General features: G+C 41.6%; 1 protein-coding gene and 1 long non-coding RNA gene across 2 annotated transcripts in view; one reads left to right on the top strand and one right to left on the bottom strand.

Moving 5' to 3' along the window:
• Window positions 1-19,819, bottom strand: part of LOC122459933 — a 63,395-nt gene extending 43,576 nt beyond the window's left edge. Inside the window, exon 1 of the long non-coding RNA XR_006280921.1 lies at window positions 19,754-19,819. This is a non-coding gene — a long non-coding RNA (uncharacterized LOC122459933). The remainder of the gene's footprint in view (window positions 1-19,753) is intronic.
• LOC119855239 (interleukin-8-like) lies at window positions 17,372-20,952 on the top strand. The gene is made up of 4 exons (XM_038400911.2): window positions 17,372-17,571; window positions 18,556-18,691; window positions 19,507-19,590; window positions 20,113-20,952. The coding sequence occupies exons 1-4, from the start codon at window positions 17,508-17,510 to the stop codon at window positions 20,141-20,143; spliced, it is 315 nt and encodes a 104-aa protein (XP_038256839.1). The 5' UTR covers window positions 17,372-17,507; the 3' UTR covers window positions 20,144-20,952.
• The last annotated feature ends 6,521 nt before the right edge of the window (window positions 20,953-27,473 follow it).

Here is a 27,473-nt window from a genome sequence, read left to right as displayed (position 1 = left end):
TTCATGCTCAAAAAGATGCGTCATTCTTTCTGAACTGGTAAACTCATGCATGCCAAAATGATCTAGCTTTTGGAAGGGACTGACCTAGACCTGAACACCAAATCCAATGACTCCTCTAAATTTGGGGCAAGTTCAGATTTGAATCTGGATCTATGCTCAGTGGTTTGGTTGATCTCTGACAGTAAGAATTGACCCATTGGGTCACTACCCTCAGTGACATGAAAGGCCCACTGCCTAAACCCAGTTTGCACATAACAGTTCTTACACAAAACAAACACACGATATATTCTTGTCAAAGACCCCAGTCCATCTCCTACACTGCCACACAGAGCCAGTCCATCCGCCTCAGTCCCGTAGAGCATGTTACAAAACACCAGTTCCTTCCAGTGAAAAAGCTTTTTAAATAGAGGAGATGATGGACTGTGTTGTTTACAAAAAAAGAGTCCAGAGTCGTAACCATTCCCCCATGTGGAAGCCCCACTGAGCCAAAGACAGTTCCTCAAAGGAAATAGCTAGCTCATCCCCATGCTACCTCCATTGAGAAGTGGATTACAGACAGGCATTCATTTGAATCACATGGATTCAAAACGGAGAATTTATTTTAAAATAATTCTTTATTGGAAGATAGTCACAGAAAAGCAGTGAGAGAAGGTACAGTAACTGAGCAGCTGACTTACACACTAATCGCAGCCCTCTGGTCCGGAAAGATCAGTGATTTCTGTGATGTATTGAGAACATTTTAAATTGTAGGCTGTCACTTGATGTTTGTTTGTTTGTTCCCCCTGGCTCCCTCTATAGTTATTTCTTACCCTGTTTTCTTTAAACTTGGATAGGTACAGGAAGGAGTGTAAGGGATGGGTTTTCCAAAGTTACACAATGTAGTCCTAATTGTGCTCCTATTGAAGGCAAGTGCAGTTTTAACCCTGACTTAATTGGGAACAGGGTAAGACCAATGCGATCAATTCTAAAAGTCCCACAAAAATAAATAAAATAAAATAAAAATACAAAAACCTAACTCTTATTGCTCAACAAGTCACTGGCTGACAAAATTTGTATAAGGATTCTCTTATGACTATAGACCTCCTAACATATGCTTCTGTCAGCTACCTTCTGTTTTGCCAAATCCTTCTATTCTTCCTGGATTTTCACTAGGAAAAAATAATTGATGTTAGTAAAGTCTGTGGTTAAAATTATGTAATTTGTTTGCAGACAAAATGCTCTTTAAGAGCTGGATTCATTTTTTTCTAATGAAATTGTTAAAGAAATAAAATGGATCTTGTGGCTGTAGTTGATGTAAAAGAACAGAAATGTAAGGTGAGATGAGATTTTCAAGGGCTCAACATCTACAGCTAGGGTGAGATTTTCAAAAGAGCTCAATTCCCATGTAGACCCCTAAGTAAGGACCTATTTTTTGAACATGCTCAGCACCCAACAAGCTCCCAATGTGCTGAGCTCTTCTGAAAAATCTGACCCATATGGTACATAAGTTTATTATCCTACAAACAGTCCTCATATTTTGGTGTTACCTTCACCTGGTCCTCTGCACAATTTGACTTTATTTAAAAGTCATTTAGGTAGATAATTTCCCAAATAAATACATTAGAGAGTAGTACTTTTTTAAAAGTAAAAGAGAAAGGCCATGCATTTGAGTCACCTCTCACTTAGACCAGTTTTAACCCTAGTGCAGTGGTTCCCACTAGGCAGCTGCCTATTTAATTTTTAAAACATCAAAAACTATCCAACTCCCTTTCTATTTCTTATAAGAAGTCTTGAACTTTAAATCTCCTCAGTGTGCTAGATATGCTTGCTTTGATCTGCTTAGCTCTTGGAAGTCCAAGAGCTCCTGGCTGCTGGCCCCACTCTGCTGAGGGTCCCTAGGGACAGCTCTGTCCGCCATTAGGGAATTTTTCCCAAGAACACCCTATAACATTTCGCAGACCCCAGTTTGGGAACCACTGCTGTAAAGTATTGGGGCTATAGATGGAAAGGAAGTGCTGTTGGAAACCAGGAGCCCAGAGTGACTGAGGGAATATCTACACAACAGCAGCATAGCTGCAGGGTAGACATTTGCTACAGAAATGGAAGGAGTTTTTCCATCACTATAGTAAATCCATCTCCTCAAGAGTGGTAACTAGGTTGACTGAAGAATTCTTCCACTGATCTAGTGGTGTATATAGTGGGGCTTAGACTGCTTAACTACATCTCTCAGGGGTGTGATTTTTTCACACCCCCTCAATTGCATAGCTAGATCAACTTAAGTTGAAAGTTTTCAGAGTAGCAGCCGTGTTAGTCTGTATTCGCAAAAAGAAAAGGAGTACTTGTGGCACCTTAGAGACTAACAAATTTATTTGAGCATAAGCTTTTGTGAGCTACAGCTGCAGCTCACGAAAGCTTATGCTCAAATAAATTTTTTAGTCTCTAAGGTATCACAAGTCCTCCTGTTCTTTTTAAGTTGAAAGTGTAGACCAGGCCTCAATTTTTTGATCATAACTTCATTAATCGGTGGGGTTATAGAGCTCTGAGCACTCTGGTAAGCCTGTTCTCTGTTTAATTATTAAAGTTGTATTTAACGTGCACTCTAGTTTGTTGGTTCAAACTAAATTAGAGTAAGAATGACAAAATGACCACTCCCATTTATTTATCCCTAAAAATGTTAGGGAATTTTCTTCTCATTTATACTGATGTAAACCCCACTGACGTCAATAGATTTGTCTCAGTAAGGATGGCAGGATCTGCCCTCAATACAAATAAAGTTCCTGGCCTGCCTCACCCCAGCATCACTGCAGTTTTATACTGGTGTAACTCCACTGACTTACATGGCAAACGAGATTCTGTTGGTTTCAGAGTAGCAGCCGTGTTAGTCTGTATTCACAAAAAGAAAAGGAGTACTTGTGGCACCTTGGCAGCTCAAGTGAGCTGTAGCTCACGAAAGCTTTTGCTCAAATAAATTTGTTAGTCTCTAAGGTGCCACAAGTACTCCTTTTCTTTTTGAGATTCTGTTGGAATACTATTAAAGAAACACGACACCTGTGCTATTCTCCTATATGGCTTTTCTTTTGACATCCAAGACTCCCTGGCAGGAGTCTCTACTAAAGGAACAATATGTGTACAGGCACCGACTTCCTCTCTACCTAGGGGGGTGCTTGACTCCCCCCTCCGCCCCAGGCCCTGCCCCAACTCCATCCCTTCCTCTAAGCCCCCACCCCTGCTCTGCCTCTTCCTGCCCCCGCCCCCACCCTGAGCGTGTCCCGGCCCCGCTCCTCCTCCTCCCTCCTGCACACCATGAAACAGCTGACCCATGGTGGGCAGGAGGCACAGGGAGTGGGGCGGGGAGAGGAGAATTGGTTGCCGGTGGGTGCTAAGCACCCATTATTTTTTCCCCGTGGGTGCTCCAGCCCTGGTGCACCCATGGCATCAGCGCCTATGGAGGTGTGCAGCCAGCAGAGTACATCATATCTTCCCTGCCTATGTTCACAGTGTGGTACTGATGGCGGGTGGGATTTTCAAAGAGCACCTAGGATTCTTAGGAGCACAGATTCCACTGGCTGAAGCCCACATTCTCAAAGGCATTTAGGCCCCTCAGACCCATTGATTTCAGTTGCAAGTAAGGGAACTAAATGCCTTTGAGGATCTGGGCCTAAGTATCTTAGGCACTTTTGAAAAATCACCTTGCATGAACCATCCCAGTATTTAGGTTACAGTTCAGTCACCCAGAAGCTCCGATTGCGGATATTCATTCCCTGAGATTTCTGTGCAAGTTGGGTGTCTTCTCAGGTCTCCCATGCTAGTAAATGTCTAAGAGAAAAAGCCAGACAAAGACACATGTAACACTGCGTATGGCATCAATGCATCGATGGGTACCAGTATAAAACCCTAAGATAAACAGAGGACGTAAGTTATTACACTAGTTGGTCTGGAACTGACTTTCACTTCATCTAAATAGACCATCATCATTGCTTTTCCTGCTGTTATATTCCATATCTCATAGCCACAGGCCACTGCGCTGCAGGAAAGGCTTCCTCCCAGACAAATAAAAGAGGAAATTACAAATGAGGGGGAAAAAAGCCATCCCACATTTGTACATGAATGCTTCTATTCTTAGCTAATCATCATTTACAAAAGCCAAGGCTTAGAGATCTATTGTAACCGCTGCTGCTTTGAACCACTAGAACATTAGCCAGAAAAAACAACCAGTGAAACAGGGAGCAAAAAGCCAATAGAAAATAATTGCTGATATTTCTGATAGACAAGGGAGACTATTAATAAAGAACTTATTCTCAGTTATTCCTCCTCTGGTAAACCATTATCAGTTTAAAACTTCCATTAGACGCCATATTTTTTTAAAATTACTGCTATTATTATTGTATCGCAGTACTGCCGATAAGCCCTCATCAGGATTGTGTCCCTTTTGTGGCCTTATTATGAATAATTATTTGTATGTCAGTAGTACATAGGAGCCCCAATCCTTGACCTGGGCCACACGGGGCTAGGTGCTGTACAAACACAGAAGAAAAAGATGGTCCCTTCCCCAAAATGTTTAACAATGAAATTTTGAAAACTTTACAATAAGACACTTTGCTCATGTGTTTATTGTGATCATGTCAAAGAAGCCTGTATCATACTGTCTGGAGTGGTTCATGACTGGGAATGCCAACCTCAGGCAGACTGTGAAAAAGCAGGGCAGATACCTCAAATTGGTGGAATGTTCTATTATTAAATTTCAGCAGCCCAGTAACAAATGTGAATTCCTGGAACACTGTGACAGTCTTACCATGGAGTCACAGACAGCCACCTTGGGGTCTCCCATCTATCTTGTCACCCAAATAAGCTGGACACTGTCATCTTTGATGTATAACAACCAACTATCACAAAAGATTCAGGTTGCTTCCAGGTCCAAGAGACCAGCCACTTACCCAAGTCAGTTTGTACCTCAGCTCTCATACCAGAGACAATGCTTGCAGCCAATCTACAGTAAAACTAAATAAGAAATTATTTACTCTCATTTCTTTTTCTTAGTTATTTACAGGTTAAAGCAGACAAACATATACACAAATGAGTTAAGTCTATGGTTCCAAAAAGTGACAGAGTTGTAGCAATCTGTCAGCACTGAATGTCTTTCAGGGCTAACCCATGTTGACCCTGAGGAATCTCTGCTTGTGTTTTATAGCTCCGTGAGAGTCTAAACAGAGAGGAGAGAGAAATTTTCTTGTCCACTACCTTTAATTCCTTCCAGAATTCAAGCTGATGGGGTGAGCCCTTTTGCATGTAGCCTCTTTATGGATGTACAGGGGCAATTAGCAAAATTTTTGTACAGTGATGTCCCACAATGGCCCATTCAGTTTGATAGTCCTTCCTAATGAGTAAGAGGTAATACCGCTTATAGGGATTTAGTATTTTGTACTAGGTACAGTTTTTCCTTGTTTGGTGAACTACATAGTTCAGAACAAACATTTTACAGCTACTTAGCAAACACTTAGGTTTTACCTTATAGCACAGGATACAGACAGAAGTAGGATTAATACATGTAGCAACTTGCAAGCATTTCATAAAGCCTAAACACATTGTTATAAGTTCTATAGCCATCTTACTCACAGGTGACCTGGACTGGTTTCCAGCAATGAATTAGGCAATGTTTGACAGAGGCCTAAAGCCCTAGCAAGAGCGGTCACCTGGTTTGCCAGTATCCCAGCCCCTATTGTTGATATGGGTTTGGATAGTGCAGGAAGTGTACAGGAAGAGTGAGACTTCAATTACTGTTTCTGCAACACTTTTATTTCCAGGATTATGGCTCATTAAGCAGCTATGGGATTTTGCTGTGAAATCAATATTCAGGCATCCAGAGAAAAGTAGGGATATAACCCCCTTGATATCATTTGCCATGTTTAGTCTACAGGAAGCCAGGCATGTGCTGGGGAAATTTCTAGGCAAAAGTACTACAATGAAGCAAAACTCCAGCTGACTTCAGTTGGGCTGGGATGTCTGAGGATTTTTAATATTCTTTCCTTATTCTAATAAAGTTCCATCTTCAGAATTCTGTCTTCCTGACATCATCCTCTCACTGTCCTTGTATTGAACCACTCTGCCTCAGAGCTAAATTCTTTTAGTGCTGTCAACAAGTGACCATTCCACATTAGTGCAGACATCTGCAGCAACATTTGGCTCATCTCACTAAGGGCTTATCTATGCGTTGGGGTAAGGCGTTCAATGGGGTTGTGATTTCTCAAGTGCAGTAATGTGTTGAGTATTACTTACTCCGTGTAGACCCTGTTGATGTGCTTTAATATAGTGCTGTTGAAACAATACTATGTTAAAGCACACTAGGGAGCCTTTAGTGTGCACCAGCATAGTCTACAAGGATCAAGTTATGTACGTTAGTATGCTTTAGAAATCACACCTCCATAGAGCACATTACTCCACCATGTAGACAAGCCATCCCTCCCTATTGACAAGTCAATCTAATCATGTGTCCTTTATGGTTCCCCTGCCCGTACCTCTTACCCTTCACCATCTCACCATTCTAAAAAAAAGGAAGGACTGAGAGCAGCAGAATAAGGATAATGGACTTTAAAAAAAAAAAGCAGTTTTTAAGAAACTCAGAGAACTGGTAGGTAAGGTCCCATGGGAAGAAACTCTAAGGGGAAAAGTAGTTCAGGAGAGCTGGCATCTTCTCACAGTCAATATTAAAGGCACAACTGCAAACTATCCCAATGAGAAAGAAAGCTAGGAAGAAGAGTAGTAAGAGGCCAATATGACTACATCAGGACCTCTTTAATGACCTGAAAAGAAAAAGGGAATCCTTTACAAAAAGTGGAAACATTTTCAATTTCCTAAGTACAAAAGAATAGCACAAGCATGTAGGAAGAAAACCAGAAAGGCTAAGGCACAATACAAGTTATACCTAGCAAGGGACATAAAAGGCAACAAGAAGAGGTTAAATATATTAGAAGCAACAGAAAGATAAGGAAAATGTAGGTCCTATACTTAATGGGGAAGGCGAGCTAACAACTGATGACATCAAGAAAACAGAGCTGTTTAATGCCTATTTTGCCAGTCTTCATTAAAAGGCTAATGGTGACCAGATACTCAACACAACAGTATAAACAACAAGGGGGAAGGAATGCGAGCCAAAATAGGGGAAGAACAGGTTAAAGAATATTTAGATAAGGTAGGTATATTTAAGTCTGCAGGGTCTGAGGAAATTCATCCGAGCGTACTTCAGGAATTAGTGGAAGCAATCTTAGAACTGTTAAATTATCTTTGAAATTCCTGGAGGACAAGCGAAGTCCCAGAAGACTGGAGAAGAACAAACATAGTACCCATCTTTAAAAAGGGGAACAAAGAGGACCCAAGAGTGGAGAGTCTGCTTATAAAATTTGCAGAGGACACCAAGTTGGGATGGCTTGCTTGCACTTTGGAGAACAGGATTCGAATTCAAAATGACTTTGGCAAACTGGAGAATTGGCCAGAATTAAACAGGATGAAACTCAGTATAGACAAGTGCAAAATACTTCACTTAGGAAAGAAAAAAAAAATCATGTGCACAACTACAAAATGGGGAATAATTGGCTAGTACTGCTGAAAAGGATCTGGGGGTTATAGTGGATCACAAATTGAACACGAACCAACAATGTGATGCAGCTGCTAAAAAGGCTATTATTGCAGGGTGCATTAACAGGAGTCATAAGTAAGACATGGGATGGAGTTGTCCCACTCCACTCAGCAACGGAGTAGTGTGTTCAGTTCTGGGTGTCACACTTTAGGAAAGATGTGGACAAACTGGACAGAGTCCAGAGGAGAGCAACAAAAATGATAAAAAGTTTAGAAAACTTAAGTGATGAGGAAAGGTTAAAAATCCTGCACTTGTTTAGTCTGAAGAAAAGAAGGCTGAGGGGGACCTGGTAACAGTTTTCAAATATGTTAGGGGCTGTTATAAAGAGGATTGTTATCAATTATTTTCCATGTCCACTGAAGGTAGAACAAAAAGTAATGGACTTAATCTGCAGCAAGGGAGATGTAGGTTAGATATTAGGAAAAACTTTCTGACTTGTTATGTACTGGAACAGGCTTCCAATGGAAGTTGTGGAATCTCTACCACTAGAGGTTTTTTAGACTAGGTTGGACAGACACCCATCAGGGATGGTCTAGTTTTACTCAGTCTTGCCGCTGTGCAGGGGCCTGGCCTTGATGACTTCTCAAGGTCCCTTGCAGCCCTGCATTTCTCTGATTTTACCTTCCTTTTGCACTTTCACATACCCTCCCACCTCCTTTATTCTCTTCAACTCAGTTGAAGGGGAAATATGACCAAAACAAACCTAAGCAACCAGCTCATCTTATTTAGGTTCCATTCTCCTTAACCCCCACTGTACTGTTTGTTGTTATCCTTTGTCATGCTATGTTTATACTGATATTGTAAGCTCTTTGTGGGCAGGGACTAAGATATTTGTTCTATCAAGTACCTAAATACCTAGGATGCTCAATAAATAAAATAATAAAAACATACTGATATGTATTGCAAGAGTCATGGGGACTGAGGGAGGGAAAGTCACTGAAAAAGAACTACTGGAAAGACCAGGAAAAATTCAGTGATAAGCTTTTTTCTTGGAAATAATGCAAAACAGGTCAAAGAACTATCTGCTCAATTCTCTTTTTTCTTGTTGCGGGCGTGGTTGCATGCCAACCAACACATGTATCCTAGTCATGTATCAAGCAAGTCCAGCATTTTGTATAATTTTTTTTATGTGCTGCTTCCTCTTTTGGATGTGACTTCATTTCCTATGGTGCTATTACACAACATAGGTAAAAGCCCAGGAATATATTGACAGATATGACACATCCTGCAATATCTTAGTTAAATCTCATTGAATGAAGTTTAAGTGTTTTAGGAGTTCATTGTACCAAAAATGCCAATGTTTACCCATCATGATGGGAGCTGATGTAATTTCTTTAAGGAGAAGCTTTGACTAATGTCAACTCTAGGACATGTTATGCATTTCAAAGGACTCCGAAACCATGTACTAGACAAACAAAGAAGAGGGATTCCTGGGAAATACTTGCTCTGAATTGAGACATAAACCAAGTCAGATATTGCTCTATTTTCACCTTTTTCTGTCAGAAGTGATCCGGAAACTAAGTCTAAATGTGTCTCTAATAGGATATTTGTCCTCAGTGTGAGGTCTGACTCACCAGGAAGTGGGCACTGTGTTTTTGAATACATCTGGAAAATTCCCAACAAACTTCTTAGTCAGCAAATAAATGTTTTGACTCAGTCTCCACTTTTGGCAATAGGCTAAAATGTAAAGACTTTGTTCATAGTCAAGATAAGTTTGATGTTGTGGCTATTATTGAAAATTACTTTGAATATTGGCAAATTTAGTAGCACCTTAGTGTACAAATAGCCCCATGGATTGCAATACGACCTTCTTGGGGAGTAAGGCACTATTCAAAGTGAGTAAGCAGCCTATGTAAATAAAAGTAAACAAGCATTGTAGAGGGGGTAGGCAGATATGTATGGGGCCAGATTCAAAGACTATTGAAGACCAATGGATAGCCAAGTTATATATCTACTATAGCTGCATCTCTATTTGCAGAAGCATACACTGTAACTTTGGCACCATAATTTTTCAACCTGAAACTTGGCACACTTCCTCAGTCTGGAATTTTTCTGTTGTCAATGGGGGGGGGGGGAAGATTAAAGGTTTAGCAATTAAAACACCTAGACCCTTTCACTGAATTCTTCATTTAGTTACATCTGTGCAAATCCCACTCAACTCAGTCAAGTTACCTTGAGGTGGCTAAGGGCAGAAATTGCTTTACTGCCGCAAGAAAATACGGACTTTGGTAGAGGCAGAATGACAGGCTACAAACAGTAAAAAACAGACACAAATCCAATATTTTTCTCCTTGGCAGGTCATTATTATGCATAGGCATTAAAAATTCCTGGAAGTACCAGAGAGAGAAATAATTTGCTTAAAATAAACCTGTTGATTAAGTGAGATTATCCTTTGTTTATGGACTCTGCTGCTATTTTTGAAGATTAACAAAAAGGAATTAATCTCATTCACTGACTCAGCTATTGTAACATTCCAAAATTTCCAAATCAAATGAGTCAGATCTGAAAACTCAGGAAGGAGGAGCTTAGATCAGCGGCATTCTACAATTTTATTGAAGCAACCGTTCCCACAGATGGATGCATGCTGACCTGTCGTGACTGAGATAGTAATAGAAGCAGCCCTAGCCATTTTGCCAGCCAGGGCGGAAAATGTATCTTTTGTGGGGGAGGGGAAGGAAAACCCCTAGAAGGTAGCACCGAGGGCAACTATCCTGCTTGCCCATCCCTAGAACCGGCCTACAGTAGAAATTTTGTAACATTGAGCCAAGTCACTTGACTGTGGCCGGGAAATAAAGTTCACTCTCTCTTTCTAAAATCCCTGTGTCTCACACAATTACAATTCCACCGTTGCTTAATTGTTCCTGTTGTTCCTAATGAGCAATTGGATTTGATAAGTATCAAGGTGCTATTGTTGCAGCTCTGATGAAAGTGTGGAGTATTTTGGCATGGAGACTTATTTTTCATTAAGGAGTGGCAGTCACTTGACCAAAAAAAAAAAAAATTATGGAGCTGGAAAGGAATTTTCTCTGACTCTGGATTGCACATGACAAATTTTAAAGAGACAATATCACTGCATACTACAGCTGAAACTAATCATCATCTTTGAAAGTTGTACCAAAAGGCATTTGATTCAGACACCATCTGCATTAAAACGTTCAGGAGCTTCTGGTCCATGGTATTACCAGTCTCAAGCATTCAAAAATCATGAGTCAGCCCCCCCCCCATCATGAGATTTAAAAAATAATAATTTTGGGACTCTTTCCTTTGGGGGGTCACATTCTCAAGTTTTTTCTGCAACCTTGAGTGCTAGAAACTTACTTCGTTTTAAAATGAAAGCTCCATAACTCCAGGAGATGGTTTCTTTCTTAAACAACAAAGATTGCAAAAGTATGCAACACCAGTCCCATCAAGACAATACTATCTGTACACTAATTACAATGCTCAAATCAACCTCTCCACTTATAGTTGTGACTGGACTTGTTACTTTCCGTTTTCTTGCCTTTTTTCTACCCACCTTGTGATCACAGGAGATCCTGCAGTCATAGTCTCTCAGCCCATGAATCATAACAAGATAAATACTCACCCCAGATGTCACCTGCCTTAACCAACAGGACAGAAATGTTTCTTTCAAGAGCACCAGGCAGTACTTTCCCTTCAACAGAGTCTTTTTGACATCCTCTGTGTTTCATATAGAACAGTTGTTATATGTTAATTGCCAGACATGAAATACATCTACTGCAAGTTAGTGAAAATCTTAGATTTGATAGAAAAGTAAATACAGAAATTAAAAGGTTATTTCTTATTGCTGGTTGGAAAATAGGGGTTTTGCTGCCTGGAGGAAAATATCAGGTTTTTGGTTAAATAAAATCAAAAGCCAAAATATTGTATCTGAAAACAAAAATACTTTGATTAAAAAATGTCTGTGTAGGTACTAGCTATTGGGAGTTGTGGTTTGGGTGCCGCAAACTGCTGTTTTCCTCTGTAGGGTGCATGACCTGGCCAGACCACATCTCCAATGATGTACCATGGTCTCCCCTTTTGGCAAGCTGGGTGGTGCATCTGCGGGAATTGCCTTGACTTGGTGCATCATGAGAGGGAAAATCCAGCTTGAGGGGGGAGCGGGAGGGCTCTGCCCCTAGAGGGGCATGAGTAGGGTGACCAGACAGCAAATGTGAAAAATCGGGACAAGGGGCAGGGGGGAAATAGGAACCTATATAAGAAAAAGACCCCAAAATCAGGACTGTCCCTATAAAAAAGGGACATCTGATCACCCTAGGCACAAGGCACCTAAACTACAGCTCCTATGAGGCTCTGCAGTGGCATTTTCTAATCAAAACATTTTGGTTTTTAGCCCAAAACCGTTTTTTCCACAAAAAGCAGAAAATTTTCACATAAACCAGGCACTCTTCATGATTTTTTTAAAAATACCTAATTTTCCATTGAAAAATAGTTTCTGGGGAACCTTCTTGCCTATCCCATTATTTCTGCATCTTTTAATGGAAACATCTTTGCTTCTCTCTCTCTCTCTATCATCATAGCTGTCCCTCTCCTTAGAGGATGCTTGTTTGCCCAGATAACAGCTACATTGCTCAAAAGTTTACAATTTACAAGTGACAGTTGCTTAGTGCTATATCTATAGACGCAAATTGCCTAATCATTAAAAATACATCCTCCATGTTTATTTCCTGAGCTGTGTACGATATCTTTGTTTACACAAATACTGTGTTATATAATTATGACAATTTCAAATGAACTTTGATCCAGGGTTAGATAATTCCAGCACTGTCAGAAAGATACTGAGTTCTATAACAGACTGGGCTTTCCAAGGTTAAAGTAACTCCCCTTGACCTTCCAGCATTTAAATAAATGTAAAGAATGGTTAGGTAACTGGTTCATTGAAATTACTGCACGTTGATCTCACTCACAGTGTCCATGTGCCCCAGCACAGGAGTTTGGAACATTTTCACTAGCAGTGGCCAGTGGTGATCACACATGCACTCTGCATGCCCTCACCCCCACCCCCAGCATAAAGGCACAGCAAGCCCAACCACTAGTCAGTTCCTTCACTACACAGAATCCTCAGGGATAAGACTCTGAGCTGCCTGGATGGAGGGTGGGTTGTGACAGCCACATGTGCAGAGCATCTCCAAGAGCCAGTTCTTTCTTTTTCTAGTTACAGCACATGTGGAACCCACGTAGCATGATTAGTCAGGAGTCATCTTTAAGTTCCTGGGAGCTAGGAGTTATCTGAGAAAATACTGCAAAACAGCTCTTCTGAACAAACAGTCAGATCATAACTGTATGACTGGAAGGGACCTCCAGAGGTCATCTAGCTCAGTCCCCTGCACTCATGGCGGGACTAAATATTATCTAGATGTCCAAGAGGTGACCAATAATGTTTGGAAACCTACGAGCTGAAGACCTGGCAGCTGCTCCACATACTTCTAGTACTGGAAGACCAATGTAAGCATGCTATCCACACAGCTTGATTTCTGGTGGAGTGAGTTCAGATGTTTGACAGAAGATTATTCTTATTAATATCATAAGCAGTTCCAATACAATACCCCTACTCATTTTGAAAGTCTTAGTGATGAAAAAATATTACCATGAACAATGAAAAATCTGGATGTTTTAGGAAAAGATTAGTTCGACCTAATAAAAACGATGAACTCACTTTGAAAGTATGTATTTTAGAGTCAGAAGGTGAAGAATGAGGTTTTTTTGGGAGAAAACTGGTAAATGAATGAATTGATTGATATGAAAATTTGACAGTACTTTTAGGATTAAATTATGGATGTGGTCCTGTAGTTACTCTATCCATGTAAAAAAAAATATGTGAAGAAAGCACTATATTTAAGTCCTATACTGGAGTGATCTTTCTCACAGGAAGAAAAATGTGGCAAGCCCTTTTGTAAACCTGTTCACTGATTGATAAGAGAAAAATCTACCTCCCTTTCCATTTCTACTGGACGAAGAAATGCAGATATTGCTACCAAATGGACTTAGCTTGAACAGACAGGAAGTCTTGAGTGCTTTAAAGATAAGAGGCAATTAATGATACTTCAATAGAACACCGACCTGGAGGTAATCTTTAGACTTAGCTCATATGGAAAAAGTTTGTCTGGGGAAATCCATGTTCTTGGAAAACTTAGTACTGAATTTTTCAATTCCCATTGGTGGAATGAGTACAGTTTCCTGCTCATTGAGTCCTCTAGACTGTTTTTGTCTCCTGCGAGGAGAAGAGCTGTGACATTCCTGTGATTCTGAATGCACCACACCCAAAAGTTGCCTGGCTTCTTGGCAAAGAAGACCTGATCTCCATGTCTATTTATGTAATGTGTGTCTGTGCAGTTGTCCCTGAGAACTTGGATTGAAGAATCTTTTATGATGGGAAGAAAAGCTTTGCAAGCTAATCTCACCCCAGGGCCCTTAACTAACAAGCTACTTGAAACAGTAACAAGTACATTAACTACTAAATATAAACAAATTAACTACCAGCTATCAGACTAAGTACCCAGATTACTAGAGAGGGACACTATGTTGTTGGGACTCACTACCTAAGGAAGTTAGAAAGATTCTGGGTGATGGTTGGGGTTGCTGTGAAATAAATGAAAAATGGAATCATTGTATCATCCTGACTTCAAGAGCTGGAGATTGAAGAAAAACACCAAAGGTTAAATCCTAGCCCCGCTCAAACCAACACCTGGGAGGGAGTAGCAAGAGCTGGAAACACTGCATCTCCCACTGTGGAACCAGACTCTTGGCCTCAGTTCTTGCTTTTTCCCCTCAGTTCTTGCTTTTTCTTAGACAAGGCTGAGGCTGGGAGGAGGGGGAAGCCTGAGGCCTTTGACCAAGGGGCAAGGAGAACCCTTCCTCTCCCCCGCCCTCAAATGGGACAAAAGGGTGGGGAGAGGGAATAGGAGTGGGGAAGGGTGGATCTTCATTTCCTGCAGTCTTCTCAGTAACCCTTCCCTCCTCTTGCCCCAAAGAACAAAGGCGGCTTTCAGCACTACTGCTCCTTTCCCCTGGGCAAATTGGCTTTCCTGGGAAAGTGGGAGCAGGTGGGTGCAGGCAGTGGGGGCGAGTACTGACAGTTCCACAGCTGGCAGTGCTGGCACAGCCGGCCTTCCTGACTTCAGCAACAGGGAATGGAGACTCTGCTGATGCCAATCCCCTTTGCTTGGGTGAGGGAAGCACGTGACACCAGAGTTTGGAGGCGTGCCCACTGTCAGCAGCACAGCTGTGTGAGGGTGCTGGGGAGAGAGGGCAGGGGATGGTACTCCCAGGGTTAGAGCTAAGGAGTGGCTGTGACTCCCAGATCTTAAAGGAAAATGAGGCGGGTGTGATAGAAATCCACTCTATTGGTTGCCCTGTATCACACAGAAGTAGCTGGCTGACAAAGAGGTTAATATACGCTAAAATATTGGCACACAATATTATGCAGATATTCGCTAACTGAAGATCTAGCCCAATAAAGTCAGTAGGATATTCATGTCACATCTCAGGAAATACAGCTCATACCAGAAAGCATGGTCAGGGCAGGTGGTCAAGACAGTGTTAATTTAATCAAATATATATATAAACCACCCTAGCATAACAACCTTCAGCTTCTTGGAATATCTGCCTCTCTCCTGTATTCACAGAATGGCCTGCGTTTCCCAGGATTTAATTGATTTCCACGCAGAAATCTGAAGAAGCAGCAAACGGGAAGCACTACCCGGAGATGAATTGTAGCACTATGCGTTGAATGATGCTGCTGAAACAGTGGCATGTGTTTAACAATATAATAAACCCTACACTTGACATGCTTTGCAGACTGTGCTTTGCTACACACTGGAGAACCTGGGAGCGACACATCTGGAAAGAAGAAAATCATCGTGGGGCCAGTCTGGAGAAGGCAGAAGCATCAAGGCTTCAGTTATCCTGATGGTTCCCCTATCAGACTGATGGTACCCCTAGCTTAATTGAAATCGATCCATTTCTGCTAATGGCATGTAGCCCAGAATGCTCTGCCAACCCTCCGTGGTAGATCACACAACAGATCAGTGTTCAGTCCAGTGTGTTTTCCTTTTCGAACACACCCCACAAAAGCCATACTAATTTCTTTAAATCACAAACAATAAGCGTCCCTGCAACTAAATTCCTTAAAGGAGATAAACATAATTCAGGCAGACCCATGATATCTATGTTGTTTATCATCTGTTCACACCTAAGATGATTGCAACTGAAAGAAAAGAGAGAGAGAGAGAGAGAGAGAGAATTATTCCTCTGGGGGTTGTGTGTGTGTTTACTCTGCCAACACTTTGTTAAGTCAGTTCCATTCTTTTCTCTGTATAGTCTGTTGGGGTCACATTTCCAGAAGTACTTCAGGTATTGAGGTGCTGCAGCTTGGAGCGAGGCTCCCAACCCAACCACAGCCTTGTGCTCACTCTCACACTAAAAGAGGCTGTAACAACGAGGAGTCCTTGTGGCACCTTAGGGACTAACAAATTTATTTGGGCATAAGCTTTCGTGGGCTAAAACCCACTTCATTGGATGCATGGAGTGGAAAATACAGTAGGGAGGTATAAATACACAGCATATGAAAAGATGGGAGTTGCCTTACTAAGTGGTGGGGTCAGTGCTAAAAAGCCAAATCAATTAATGTGGAATGGGCTATTCTCAAAGGTTGACAAGAAGGGAGGAAAAAAAGTCAGTCACTTTTGTAGGGCTAATGTTGCTTTGACTTTTGTGACAGGCTGCAGCCTGGCTCCAAGCATGGGAGCGGGGTGGGCTTGCGAACCCCAGTTGCAAGCCCCAGTGGCAACATGAAAAATAGTAACCATACTGACACACTGCTAAGGCTGAGATTTTCAAAGTAGCCTGGAATTGAGTGTCTAAATCCTTGCAGGCAGCTTGGGAAATTACAAAAAGAAAAGGAGTACTTGTGGCACCTTAGAGACTAACAAATTTATTAGAGCATAAGCTTTCGTGAGCTACAGCTCACTTCATCGGATGCACGAAAGCTTATGCTCTAATAAATTTGTTAGTCTCTAAGGTGCCACAAGTACTCCTTTTCTTTTTGCGAATACAGACTAACACGGCTGCTACTCTGAAACCTGGGAAATTACAGTACAACTCCTTTCACAGAACACTGGCCACTTTGGATGTTTCATCCTCATAAGAGACTATCGTGTTCAAGGAAAACTCCTGGGTAGGGTGGGGCAGAGAATGGTTGTAGGAAAATAAAACTATATCCTACAAACAGAGGGTCAAAACTCCTGGCCCCATTGAAGTCAGTGTGGAGTTTTGACTTTGATTTCAGTGGGGCCAGGATGTCAGATGTTTAAAATTAATGCAAGTAGAAAAGTAGGAGCTAACTCCACTTTCAGAAAGAGAAAAATATATATATATAGCTGCCTGTGAGACAGGCCACTGGGTTTAAAGCATAGTTCATTTCTACTAACCCGCCCAGCATACCCAATCAAAGAAATGCTCAGGGAAAGTCACAAGTTGAATGTCTCCTTAACCAGCCACATGATAAGACAAAAGAATATAAAGGGATAATCAAATTTAGCATAAAATAATAATAAGTTATAGAAACCCACGAGTTACAGCGATGCTGTACACGTTTATATTTAAATCAGTGATAAGGAGCTTGATTTGAAGGATTATTAATTACAGGGTCATCTAGGAAGGGGGTTTACCCATAGCCATGTGACTCATTTTGCGATAGCGGCTTGCACGCTTTGGGAATTTCCACAGCGCTGCCTCGCAAACCCCAAGACAGTATATAAGAGGGTTGGGTTACACAGCGCAGACATCAGAAACCTTCCGAGATAACAAGAGAAGCTCACTGCTCCTTCCTAGCAAGCAGAGACCGAAGAATCAAGGAGGAAAGCTCACGTCGCCTCTCATCATGAGCTGCAAGTCGGTTGTTGCTGTCCTGGCTGTTTTCCTAATCTACGCAGCGGTGTCAGAAGGTAAGCACATTCCTTCCTCGGGCTCATATTATGCGTGGAGAGACGCTTTTAGGCTGATTTTTAAGAAGTTGATGTCTTGTTAAAACTTTTTCAAACGATAATCATTGGAGAGAGCTATAAGTCAGTCACTGCTCTGAAGAGCTGCTGACATCTGGTGGGAAATGTTGAGAAATAGTCGACTTGCTCTAGAAAGTTACGCTTCTGCATCATTTTCACTATCAGCTTTTCTCCTGGTGCTAAAGACATTTGACTGAAGGCGGGCTTGTCTGACTACAGTGTTCATCTGCGCCTCTTGCTCCTTCCCTGCATGAGTCCATCATCCTGTTTGTGACACCACGTTGTCTCAAACATGGGAGGATACAACGTGGAGAGGGGAATAAGCAACAGGAGCACAGAACATGATCAGAGAGAGTCCTCGAAACTGATGAAAAGCAAAGGGTCAGATCTTATTCTCGAAAAAAGAAAAGGAGTACTTGTGGCACCTTAGAGACTAACAAATTTATTAGAGCTGTAGCTCACGAAAGCTTATAAATTTGTTAGTCTCTAAGGTGCCACAAGTACTCCTTTCCTTTTTTATTTTTCCTTTCCTGTATTTGCGAATACAGATTAACACGGCTGCTACTCTGAAATCTTATTCTCGGTGACATTATTTTAAATCTAGGTTCACCATCATTGTAACGAGGTCAGAATGTGTCCAAGAGCGAGCAGGATTAAATAAAATTAAAAAACAAACAAAACCCACACAACTAGTAACTTAGAATTCTCTTTTAAAAAAAAAATCTAAACATTATTTTGCAGCAGCATCAACCGCTCTCCATACCTTTACATAAATTAGAGGTAAGGACAAAGGTAACTTTTTAGCCAAGAGCCTTGTGAAGAAATAGAGAGCAAGCATGTCTGATCAAGCAAAACCAAGTGCTCTGCTTCACATATATAGATGGCGAGATACCCAGCTAACCCGACACAACTCTTGCTCTTTTCCAGGGATGAGTCTGGCAAGGATGGGGAATGAGCTCCGATGCCAGTGCATCAGCACGCATTCCAAGTTCATCCCTCCCAGGAACATTCGGGACGTGAAGCTGACCCCAAGCGGACCTCACTGCCAGAACGTTGAAATCATGTAAGTAGTTTTGCAAAATTCTACCTGCTGCTAAATTTGGAGGAGACTGCTTTGTGTTGTGCTGGGCCAGGAGTTTTCAAGGGGATGAGGAGCACCAGCAGGCCCACACCACTCAGAGAGACTCCCGAAGAATGATTTTTATTCTTTCTAAAGACAAAGTATTAGGTAATGCACTTGGCTTTTCAAAGTGTCCAGCATCTCTGGGATGGAAATACAAATCCCCATGGGGAATAATGGGCATTATCTATCGAGTGCTAGAACCCGCATTAGAAGGGCAGGCAAAATTATTAATACCCAATACAACCTTTCAACCCAATTCCTCCAGTCCTTCTACAGGCAAAACTCCAACTGTAAATTCACCATTGAGTACATAGGTGGTTTCCCTGCCAGAGGAATGCAGGATTCAGCCCTTTACGTAAAAAGCAATACCAATGTAGATAAAGACATTTTATATCTACACATGTACAGAGAGAGAGATACCAGGCAATATTAAAAAAAACATGAAGCCATATATATATAATGTATATATAAATATGTGTATATATATATATATATATATATATATACATATATAATCAGAGGAGGGAGATTTTTATTTTTTTTTCCCCACACCTGAACATTTTTAACCAAACAAATGATGTCGGGACAGATCCTTAGCTAGTGTAAATTGGTGTAGCTCTCTTGTGAAGTCAATGGAACTATGTCAACTGACCCCAGCCTTGCCTGTATTTTAAAAGGTTGAAAGATACCCTGATGAGAGTCCACAGAGTCCACCAAGTAGATAGATGCCTGACCTTTGTTTTCCTTCTTTGCAGCGCTACTCTTAAGGACGGCAGAGAAGTGTGTTTGGAACCCACTGCTCCATGGGTGAAGATCATCATTAAAGCAATTTTGGACAAGTGAGTCATTCATTCTCAGAACGATTTCCTGAAAAGTTACTTTAAAGGCAGAACTAGGTGGTTCCTTAGCACAAACTGCTTAAAAGTTACCTCTCCCCAGGGCCCAGTAATCTCTCCCAAAACTTGTCTCTCTCAATCCAGGAAATAAACAACCATATCCTACCTTAAAGGTGGCCTAGTGGTTAGATTATGGAACTAGGTTCTTCCTGTTCCCTGTTCTTCCCCAGACTTCCTGGGTGAGCTTGGGCAAGTCACTGATAATGGCCACATATGCTGGGCAGTTGCAAGTCCTTGGGGAGACTATTGGACTCAGAGGTGCTCAGTGCTTCTGAAAAATTCCCCCCACTCCAAGCTGATCTTCATTTGGTGTGAACCAAGAGTAACTATGTCAACGTTAATGAAGTTTTCAGCTAATATGGTTGAGAGCAGACTCAGAGCCCCAAGAGTTCTCATGTTCTAACTAGTGGTGATTGTTCCAAGAACAGGTTTTTAAACCATTCCTTTTTCTCCCCCTCTTTCCAGAGCTGAAGCCAATGGTGAGGCAAAACGCTAAGAGAAGCCAAAGAAGAAAAATCTCTGATGTTCTCCAGTTTCCCCTTGAAGGAAGCATCTCTGTGAAAGTGCCAGTCAGTCTGCAAGCAACCCACCTCCTCTGTTAACATGTGTTCAGGTGGACTCCAGCTAGCAGTATCCATTTTCTATATGTATTTATTTATTGAGGAGCATAATTTTAAGAGACTTTTTTTTTTAAAAAGAAAAAGGCTCACTTGTCTATGGGATATGCCACTTTCTGAAGTCGAAAACCCTGGATAGAGAAGTGATTTGCTGAGGGAAATGAAGACCCTTTGGAAACCCCTTAAGCTGCACAGGGTTGTATGAGTGCAATGCACTTGCAGCACAGCTGTATTTAGTCTAAGACTTGTTCTTTTGCTAGTAGAGGAGTAAATTGGTAACAGTTACCCCTCCCCTGCACGAGTATGTTGCATCAACATCACAGTGAGTCCTAGCCAGCGTGAGGCTAACTACTGCCTTGGATTTTGTGGCTTTCAGAAATTAAGTAGCCAAAGTGCATTATTTATTATGCTATAGCACATCAATGTTTATATTTATATATATATATATATATATAAAAAACAAGTTAATCTTTGAGTAGAAAAAACTCAGATTTTATTTAAGTTATTTTGATTCATCTGGATTTTTGCTAATATGCTAATTCCTTATGAAAACAGAATATTTCACGTTCCTGCTGTTGTGTGGGTTAATTGTTTTGTTCAATGAATGGAAAAATGTTGAGGCTCATGTTCCCATTTTCTTATTCCTGCGCATTTTGGAATTCCATCATTTTTACATTAAACTATATACTTAAAATAAAAACAACCCAAGATGTGTTCTCTCTCTGTTGGCACGATCTTTGTCATCACTGGGCCTGGTCTTAGGCACATGGGGGACTCTGTTGGCTCAGTGCCATGCACACCTGTGACCTCCTTCTCTGGGTGCTCCATGGGGTTTGGTCTCCACAGTTCTGAAAGGGATGAATTAGTATTCGGGCTGTGGGGATGGCTGCTCTTTATAGCAGTGGCTCTCAACCTTTCCAAACTACTGCTCCCCTTTCAGGAGTCCGATTTGTCTTGCAAACCCAAGTTTCCCCTCACTTAATGTCTTGCTTACAAAATCAGACATAAAAATCCAAGCGTCACAGCACACTATTACGGACACATTGCTTATTTTACCATATAATTACAATATTTATATTCCAGTTGATTTATTTTATACTTGCATTTCAGAGCAGAATAAACAAGCCATTGTCTGTATGAAATTTAGTTTGTACTGACCTCATTAGTGCTTTTTATGTAGCCTGTTGTAAAACTAGGCAAATATCCAGATGAGTTGCTGTACCCCCTGGAAGACCTCTGCATACCCCCGGTTGAAAACCACTGTTTTATAGCATCATTTCTCCTACTGAACTCATGGGCAAAGCTGTGGAGTGCAGATGAGCTCCATGAATCAGTAAGTAGAGGATGCATTCCTGGCATCATGGTTCTGATTTGGTTCAGTGGAGCATTTGGTTTTCAGACAGGCATATTGTTAGTAGTCAGAAATATTTTAGCTTTGGACTTTAGAAAACTGCAGTCTGCATATCCAAGAAACTTGCCCAGTGTTGTTGGAGTCATAGGAACAAAAGGACTATCATGAATTACTGGTTTCTGAGTAGCAGCCGTGTTAGTCTGTATTTGCAAAAAGAAAAGGAGTACTTGTGGCACCTTAGAGACAAACAAATTTATTTGAGCATAAGCTTTCGTGAGCATCCGATGAAGTGAGCTGTAGCTCACGAAAGCTTATGCTCAAATAAATTTGTTAGTCTCTAAGGTGCCACAAGTACTCCTTTTCTTATCATGAATTAGTAACAGATGCTTTCTAATACTGGTGTTTGAGGGAACATGACTAGAATTATTTCTGATCAGTGGTGTAGTGGTAAAAAAGGGACTAACCAGCTAAAATAACTCAATATTCTCCAAAAGAGAAGTGGGTAAACTCCGTATATAGTCAACTACGCTACTGTTTCTGACTCTGCGCCTCCTCAACTGACCAAACTCAATGTATTCAGAGGTTCTATAATCATTTTTGTCCTTCCCCTTCCCTGCCAAAGAAGTATTAAGTAGCAATAAAAATCAGAGGTACAAAAGGCGTGAACAAATAATATTTAGTCACTGCAATTCCAAAGCAGTTCCAACAAATTCCAACAAAGGAGTAGTATCACATTCTGCAAATAATCCCAGTGAAATCAATGAACCACCTGTGGAGTAAGATACTATTCAATGTGAGTAATGGTGACAGTAGCTGGCCCTAAAGGAACACGCCTCCTGATTCACATGAGTTAGATGAAAGGAAACGTGTGTCTTCACCTCCATAATGCTTGGGAGGCGGTGACAGGGTTTGGTTCTTAATTCACTAAATCTTTAACCAAATGCTCACCTGCGTTACATTTCTTTTGGCAAATATTAATTTTATGAATGTGACAAACGTATACATGCAATAGATTTGTCCTACTGCTTGATAGTAAGGGATTTATATAGTGTAAATGTTAGAGTGACTCAACTATTTGCAACTTGGCTTATTTCTTGGTCAAAGAAAATTATCACAGTTTTTAATGCAGCATCTCAGGTATTAATCAGTCCTGATGTACAGCCATATAAATAAACTGGAGGCATGGTAAGCCGCTGTTCTTTTATCTGCTAAAAGGGTCTGGACTAGTTGAAGCGATGATACATTGTTGCAACAAACTTTCTACATGACACTTATGTTTAAAAGTCAGGTGACTGAGGTGAGGAGGGGGCTGCTGAATAGATCCCTCTGGAATCGGATTAGACTGCTGTTTTAGTAAACCTAACAGAGTGCTTTGAATTTCCTGATTCATAATACTTATTTAATTTTAAAAATGGTTTTAATCAACAAGAGATGATATTAGTATGTTATGGTTTTACTTCCTCTTCCTGTTTTATCTCCCATTTCTTGCCCCCCCACCTCCTGCCTACAAGCTCTGCTTGCTTTCCCTATATAAGGAAGCCCTGGACAGAGTAGCATGCAAGTTATTAAATATGGAATCACGTAACATTTTCATCCATTAGCAATAACAACAAGACTTTTACTAGAGAGGTACTAACTGAAAAATTAGGATCTGAACGACTGCGCATTTGGGGATATTGAGATCTGGGATTTTTGGTTCAGCCCCCAACTCTGCTCAGGGCCGGATTAACCCGTAGGCTAATAAGGCCAGAGCTTAGGCCCTCCTATTTTTTAGGCCCTACTGGACAGGCAGGGGGCACGGCCGGGGCTGGGTGAGGGGGAGTGAGCTTGCTCACACAGCCTGGCTGGAGCGCTCCTGTCAGCAGGAAAGGCAAAGCAGCCTCCTGTGGCTTGGAAGGAGCTCAGCCGGCAGCCTGCTGCATCTCCCCGCGCTGCAGGACCACACTGCCAGGGATCCGGTTAACACTGGTGACCGAACACTAAAAATCCAGTTCCACGGAAACTTATGCCAGCCACGGGTGTAGTCTGAGCAGGCACCGTCCCCTTTTTATAGGCTAAAGGCTGGTGCTGCTGGTTCTCTAGCCGTTCAATCCGTTCAATCAGAAAAGTATCTCACATTTGATTTCTTTTGAGTTTCATTCCAAAAACGTAAAGCTAAATAAACCTGTAGTCAGTCCTCATTTTTTTGCCCCCAACTCAAACTAACTTCTTCCCCAAGTGGAAAATGTTGGGTGAGCATGGGATGTGTGTGATTCGAGAAGGGAATGAGATCACAGGCCAATTCCTGCTGACGGCTACACTTGCGTAGCCTTATTGACTTCATGGAGAACAGATTTTTGCACAAGAATAGATTTTGGTCCCTTCTGCTTTTTCACACTTGGTATAAGCAGAATCTTATTCACTTTCCTCCCCTAATCTATGAGCACTTTAAGGAAAAAAAATAAGCAAGGTCTGCTTGATTTACACATGCTAACGAAACAGGAAGCTCTCCCTTCATTCTGCAGCAGCCTTTTAAACAAATCCCAGATCTGATGTAACAAGGGTGTCACTACATCAGCCTTTGTTGGACTGTACTTTTGAAAGATCCTTAATGGTTCTTTTAAGATGCTGATTTTCAATGAAGTCTTTTTGTTCAGTGGGGGCAGAGAACGCAATAGGGAATAGCTCTGTTTTGTCAGCTCCTAGTCATTCAAAAGCTGACAGGCTATAGATTAAGTTTGTTTAATGTTTGTACCCTGGTTTTGAAGAGCTAAATATCATACAGAAGTGCTAAATATTATGACTGGGAAACCATCTAAAGATCTGCGTCCCTTCTAGCTGTTATCTTTTTCTTACAGAAAGCTTAAAGCAAACAAATGCAAACCGTAAGGGGCTGGTGCACATAGAACTCATGCTTAAAAAAACCGCATGTCAGAGCTGCTGATCACACATTCTAGAATAGATAATACTTAGTCCTGCCATGAGTGCAGGGGACTGGACTAGATGACCTCTCGAGGTCTCTTCCAGTCCTATGATTCTATTCTATGATTTTAATTGTGGAAGAGCTTGGTGACAGAATGGCCTGATGTGGTGAATCACTGGAGATTAACTATACAAACTGGGTATCATCCCACAAATAATATTTGTATTCAATGTGAAAACAGTAATTCATTGTCCTCAGCCAGCGCAACACTGGGAGGCAGCTTTCAGAGCAAGACAGCCTACACTACAATGCCACCCCATGTAATTTCCCCACTACTACTTCCTCTACGCCAGTGGATTTTACACCCGAGTGGTTTTCTTTTCCATAATAAGAGCTGGCTGCCTCCCAGACTGCAGTCAGAGTGAGATAGGATGTGTGGTGTAGAGTCCATAGCTTGGGGAAAACATCTGCAGGGCTTGGCTTTGCACTGTGCCATGTGGAGACCTGAGGGTAGAAGCACAGAGTGGAAAGAGGTGAACAGGATGGGGAACGTTGCAGTGTTCATGCTCAGACAGATGAGCACTCCACTATCTAGGAGGAAGGAGGCCTACGAGAAGGACAGCATACCATTCCTTGTGCTACCTCTTACTCAGAAGTATCTGTTTGAAGAACTGAGTGTCGTGAGAGTAGAATAAATTTGTTAATTTTACATAAATAAGTCATATGTAAATACGTATGTAGAGAAATGTTTGATGACTTCATCATTTTTTTGCAATATGTCATTGATACTTAGGCCCTACCCTCCCATTAGCCTTAGGCCCCTCATAACCTTAATCCGGCCCTGACTCGGATATTTGAAAGTGGATTAGTTCAGCTCTTCAGCCCCAATCTGGAAACAGCTCTGAACTGAGCTGGTGTCGCCCCTAAAAGCAGCCTAAAATTCACAGGCAGTGGCAGAAACCCACCCTAGAGCTGCTAGGAGGCTTTACATGGGCCACTTAACAACTCCCCAGTGATGGAATGATGGTGCTGGGAAGCCAGTCTTTTAGGGCAGGTGCACACCACTGGAGTGGCACACAGCTGCCCTGGCACAGGAGAAGATGAAGGCCACAAACTGGTGTAGGAATCAGATTCACTGGGATGCGCTTGCCCTTAGTCCCGCTATTCTTTCCATCATGCACCTTCATCATTTAATTAAGCACTGTGGGTTCAGATCATTAATATGGTTCACCTGCCACATTCCGAGAGGGGAAAATAGCGATTTTTTAAGTTAAGTTATGCTTTATAGATTTCAGCTCCCAATACACTACATGCAAAAAATAGTTCACATTTTTCGGCCCTTGATAGGGATGGAATATACAACTGAGATAAAATAAGAACTGATCCACCATTCTTCTCTAATTGAATCCCAGTAAAGGGACGTCTGTGACTCCTAGTTGTTCATTGGCAGCAATACGAAAGACACACAGAACTATGGTAATTCCTTAAGTAAACACTTACAAAGGGATATAACAAACAGAGAACTGGTATGTATTGCAATCTAAATGCATCCTGACTAACAGCTGACAAATAGGGACATAAAATAAACCAGCGAAAGGTATAATCCAAAAGGCAGCTGTTCAGTGTACAGATCCCTATCAGGTAGAAGTGTTTGGTTGTACCTACTTACCTCAGCTTTCCTAGGGGTGGGATTACTTGTGCTCCTGGGAATATGCCACAAGAGTTGAGCTTGTGAGGCATTGGGAATAACTGTAAGATTAAGGCCAGGTCTACACTAGAAACTAAAGTCACTTAGGGGAATGAATTTTGTACAACATTTCTAACCTGGCAAAAGCCCTAGTGTAGATTCAGTTATCCTGGCAAAAGAGTCCTCATGTCAGCATAGCGGATTTTGTTCAGCGAACCAGTATAAGCTACACTGACAGCAGCCCCCTTTTGTTGGTATAAGGTGCTTCCACACTAGGACCGTTTGGCAGTGGAGCTCTGCCAGTTCGGCTCTGTTGGCGAATCTTTTCTAGGGCAGCCTAGGTCTAAGCTTGGAGGCCTGAGCATACTCCTTTCAGAGCACTAGCAGTGAGACGATAGAAAGGGAGGGAAGCCGGGGTGGTGTGTCCCTGTAGAACACCTTGCCGCAGGCCATGCTGAGTCATCCAGGGACAGATGCTTTCCACTTGCCCCCTGCTGTCTCATTCTCTCTATTACTCCTCACACTCCTCAGAACTTGGCCCCAGGTGGCCGGGAACAAGTCTGTCCATCTGATAACCATCCACCAACCAGTAACTTTTAGACCAAGTTTACAAAAAAGAGTAATAGGATTTTGCTTTTGACCAAGCACTGGACATACCTTAGTATGCATGAAGAGATCCAACAGACATTGAGGACACTACATAGCAACTGTTGTATTAGAGGAAAACTCCTGGTTAGGGCGGGGAGGAAAAAATGCTGGTTGTAGGAGAATAAGACTATATCCTACAAACAGAGGGTCAAAACTCCCGACCCACTGAAGTCGGTGTGGAGTTTTGATTTTAGTGGGGCCACAACTTCAGGTATTTAAAATCAATGTAAGTAGAAAAGCTAACTCCACACTCAGAAAGAGGAAATATACATATATCTACTTGTGAGATAGGCCACTGGATTTAAAGAATAATTCATTTCTACTAACCCCGCCCAGCATACCCAATCAAAGAAATGCTCAGGGAAACTCCTGAGTTGAATGTCTCCTTAACCAGCCACATGATAAGACAAAAGAATATAAAGGGATACTCAAATTAATAATAAAAGAATAATAATAATAAAAGTAATAGAAACCCACCAGCTACACTGAGCTAACAACACATCGATGTTGTACAGCTTTTATATTTAATTCATTAATAAGGAGCTATATTTGAAGGATAACTAATTTCACGGTCATCTAGGAAGGGGTTTTACCCAAAGCCATGCGACTCATTTTGCAATA

This window comes from Dermochelys coriacea, chromosome 4, assembly GCF_009764565.3.
Source record: "Dermochelys coriacea isolate rDerCor1 chromosome 4, rDerCor1.pri.v4, whole genome shotgun sequence".
NCBI classification, from domain to species: domain Eukaryota; kingdom Metazoa; phylum Chordata; order Testudines; family Dermochelyidae; genus Dermochelys; species Dermochelys coriacea.
Note: the sequence above shows the minus strand (reverse complement) of the source record. Positions and strands in the feature narration are given on the sequence as shown.